Source organism: Myotis daubentonii, chromosome 1, assembly GCF_963259705.1.
Source record: "Myotis daubentonii chromosome 1, mMyoDau2.1, whole genome shotgun sequence".
Taxonomy (NCBI): Eukaryota; Metazoa; Chordata; class Mammalia; order Chiroptera; family Vespertilionidae; genus Myotis; species Myotis daubentonii.
This window is the reverse complement of record NC_081840.1, coordinates 85965753-85969749: the sequence shown is the minus strand read 5'-3', so window position 1 is coordinate 85969749 and position 3997 is coordinate 85965753. Positions and strand designations below refer to the sequence as shown.

Below are 3997 nucleotides of genomic sequence, written 5' to 3'. Positions count from 1 at the left end.
AAACACTAGACATGAAATACCAACTTTCAAAGAAGTAGCACAAAACACTAGTAGGATTCTCAATCTGCCACAATGGAAGCATGGTAGGAGATGATAATTAATAAGAAATTTAACCCTTTTAAGCCTCATTTTCACCTCTGTTTAAATATTTGCCTTTGTGGGAGAAAAAAAATAAATGATTTTCATAAAATGCTCCTGGCATATAACAAGTATTGAATAAATATCAGTGCCTTGAGTTCTTCTCCTTTCGCCTCTCCAATTAAGGAAGAACCACTATTATATTCTATAACACACTTTCCTGTTTCACTGATGATTCTGAAGACTCTTCAGATAATCTTATAGTGCCCTGGGGCTTCCATATGAATAATAGTTCTTACTGTTCTGTGCTCAGTGTTAGAATCTATACTAATAAAAGGGTAATATGCTAATTAGACCGGATCGACTGGACATCTTCTGGACATCTCACTTCCTCCCTCACAAAGCAACAGTGGCAAGGGGCCAAGGCAGAGGCACTTAGGGGCCATCAGGCCAGCAGGGGAGCAAGTAGTTAGGGGTGCAATCAGGTTGGCGCAGGGGAGCAAACAGTTAGAGGGCTACCAGGCCAGTGTGGGGGAGCAGGCAGTTAAAGGCGCGATCAGGCCAGCATGGGGGAGCAAGCAGTTAGGGGCAAAATCAGGCCAGCAGGGGAGCGGTTAGGGGGTGATCAGGCAGGCAGGCAGAGGTGGTTAGGGGCGATCAGGCAAGCAGGCAGAGGCAGTTAGGGGTGATTAGGCAGGCAGGCAGAGGTGGTTAGGGGCGATCAGACAGGCAGGCAGGCAAGCAGTTAGGAGCAAGTGGTCCCAGATTGTGAGGGGGATGTCCGACTGCCGGTTTGGGCCCGATCCCTGTGGGATCGGACATCCCCCAAGGGGTCCCAGATTGGAGACGGTGCCGGCCGAACTGAGGGACACCCCCTACCCCATGAACGAATTTCATGCACCGGGCCTCTAGTACTAGATAATAGCATTTATTATATACTAGAAGCCCAGTGCATGAAATTCGTGCACAGGTAGGGTTCCTAGGCCTGGCCGGCAATCAGGGCCGATCAGGGCCTTCTGGCTGCCAGCTGGGGCCTTCCTTCTAGCTGCCAGCTGGGGCCTCCCTTTTCCAGCTGCCAGCTGCCAACCAGGACCTTCCTTCATTCCGAGCCGCCTGCTGGTGGTCAGTGCACGTCATAGCGAGCGATTGAACTCCTGGTCTCCTGGTTGAACTCCTGAGGGGACAATTTGCATATTAGGCTTTTATATATATAGATTATTAGCTCATGGGGAAAATCTAATTATAGTTTCCCATGATTACTAATTTGTAGCAGTCATTTTTGTTATTCAACTTCATTAGCAACATTTGCCCTGACCAAGTCTTAGTCAAGTAAAACTGATTCTATGTTGCCTTATTCAAGAAGTTGTGCTTATCAAGAAGGATCGGACTTCTCGTTAATATCTAAACAGATTTTTAGCTACCTAAATGAATTACTTAGCAAAGTCAAAATGTCTATTTCACATCAATTTCATATCATTTGTAGTATTTTCATTTTTGATGCTCAAATAAATTTGCTCTTAATTCTTCATACAAAACAAAGTAAAGGCCTCAAGGAAAACATCTGATCTGTGTTATTGTAGAAATATTAGGTTTGCCATTTAAAATATATTGTCAATTTGTCTGTTGATATTTTAATTTCTATATTTAATCTTTCCTTTTGCTTCTTTTTTGTTCTTATTTTCAGTTTCTTATCCCACCAGTAATTATGGATCTGATCAACTCTTCCGATTACCAGGTCACTGTCTCTACATTAGCAAGAAATAGCACTCATTTCCCAGCTCCTGCCTCAAAAATAATCGTTGTCGTTTTTTTGTTCACGACATCGATAATTGGTGTTATCAGCAATGGTCTCTATCTATGGGTACTAAAATTCAAGATGAAAAGAACTGTCAATACTCTTTTATATTTTCATCTCATTCTCTCATATTTTATTTCAACATCAATTGTGCCATTTATAACCACCTCCTACCTTCAGGACAATCACTGGAGCCTTGGAACGGTCATGTGCAAGGTCCTCAACAGCATTTTATATATGGGGATATTCGCCTCCAGTTTCTTCCTCTCAGCCATCAGTGTTGATCGTTACCTTTTCACTCTTCACCCAGTGTGGTCACAGCTGCACCGAACCCCACGCTGGGCTTCCAGCATAATCCTGGGAATCTGGATCTCTGCCACTGTCCTCAGCACGCCCTATTTGGTTTTCAGGGAGACATATGATGACCATGAAGGAAGGGTGATCTGCGAACATAGCTATGCTGTGTCCACTACCTGGGAAAGCAAAAAGATGCAAACATTCAAAAAATGGATCCATGTAGCCTGTTTCACCAGCCGCTTCTTGCTCGGCTTCCTTCTGCCTTTCCTCATCATCACCTTTTGTTACGGGAGAATAGCCAACAAGATGAAAAAGAGGAGCCTGTTCAAATCCAACAAGCCTTTCAAAGTCATGATGACGGCCATTATCTCTTTCTTTGTGTGCTGGATGCCCTACTATGTATATAGGGGCTTACTTCTCACTAAGAACCAATCTCTACTTTTACAGTTGATTTTGTTACTTGCAGTGATTACCACTTCTTTCAATGCTGTCTTTTCTCCCATACTCTACTTGTTTATAGGAGAGAACTTTAAAAAGGTTTTCAAGAAATCCATTCTTGCTCTGTTTGAGTCAACATTCAGTGAGGATTCTTCTCCAGAAAGAACACAAAACCTAAGTTCGGAAACCTCCATTTAAATGCAGGGTCCCATGAACTCTTAGTTAATTACACAACCAGAGATATACCCTATACTTCTGTACAATATAGTTCTATATTAGAGAGACATCTAGGCTGTACTGATATTAGAGTATGAATATTAAAAGAGCTATAAGAAAGTAAGCAATAGGTGATGTTCTGAATGTAATTTTCCCCTTTTTTATTGTGGTAAAATATTGCCCCTTGAACAACATGGATTTGGACTTCCACAATAACATTTTCTTTTCTCTAGCTCATTTTATTGTATGAATACAGTATATAGACGGTTGGAGGGCTTGGTTAAAAATAGTGATGGGATTAAAAAGTACAAATTGGTAGTCACAAAATAGTCACAGGGATGTAAGGTACAGCCCAGGGAATAGAGTCAGTAATATTGTAATAACTATGTGTATAGTGCCAGGTAGGTCTTGAAATATAGAGGGGATCTCTTTGTAAAGTATATGCTTGTCTAACCATTATGCTGTACACCTGAAACTAATACAAAATAATATTGAATGTAAACTGTAATTGAAAAATAAAAAATTGAAAAATGAATACATTATATAATACATATAACATACAAATATGTATTAATCAACTTGATGTTACTGGTGAGGCTTGCAGTCAACAGTAGGCTATTACTAGTTAAGTTTTTAGGGAGTCATAAGTTATACACAGATTTTTGACTGTGTGAGGGGTTGGAGTCCCTTATACCATGTTGTCCAAGGGTCCACTGTATAACCAAAAATTTGTCATTTTCATCATTTTAAGTATAAATTTCAATAGCATTAACTACATTCACAATGTTTATAATCATCATCATTATTTCCAGAATTTTTTATCACCCCAAGGAGAAACCCTATGCCCATTAAACAATAATTCCTTGTTCTTTCCAAACCCCAACCCCTTTCATAACCTCCAATCTATTATATGTCTCTATGAATTTGCCTATTCTAGATATTCCATATAAGTTCAATCATATAATATTTCTCCTTTGTGTCTGGTTTACTTTATTTAGCATAATGTTTTCAAGGTTCATCCATGTTGTAACATGTATCAGAACTTCATTCTCTTTATGGCTATGTAATATTCCATTGTATGTTAATACATACTTCTCTTAAGGAACATTAAGTTGTTTCCACCTTTTGACTATTATAAAGAATGTTACTATGAACACTGCTGTACTGTATCAG

At 39.8% G+C, this 3997-nt stretch overlaps 1 protein-coding gene across 1 annotated transcript; it reads left to right on the top strand.

The window, feature by feature from the left end:
• The first annotated feature begins 1783 nt into the window (after positions 1-1783).
• On the top strand, positions 1784-2806 carry GPR33 (G protein-coupled receptor 33). The gene has a single exon (XM_059680852.1). It carries the CDS (start codon positions 1784-1786, stop codon positions 2804-2806), a length of 1023 nt encoding a protein of 340 aa, XP_059536835.1.
• The last annotated feature ends 1191 nt before the right edge of the window (positions 2807-3997 follow it).

What these genes read in the sequence shown, in the direction of transcription:
- GPR33 (XM_059680852.1), top strand. Translation starts at nt 1,784, where the DNA reads ATGGATCTGATCAACTCTTCCGATTACCAGGTCACTGTCTCTACATTA.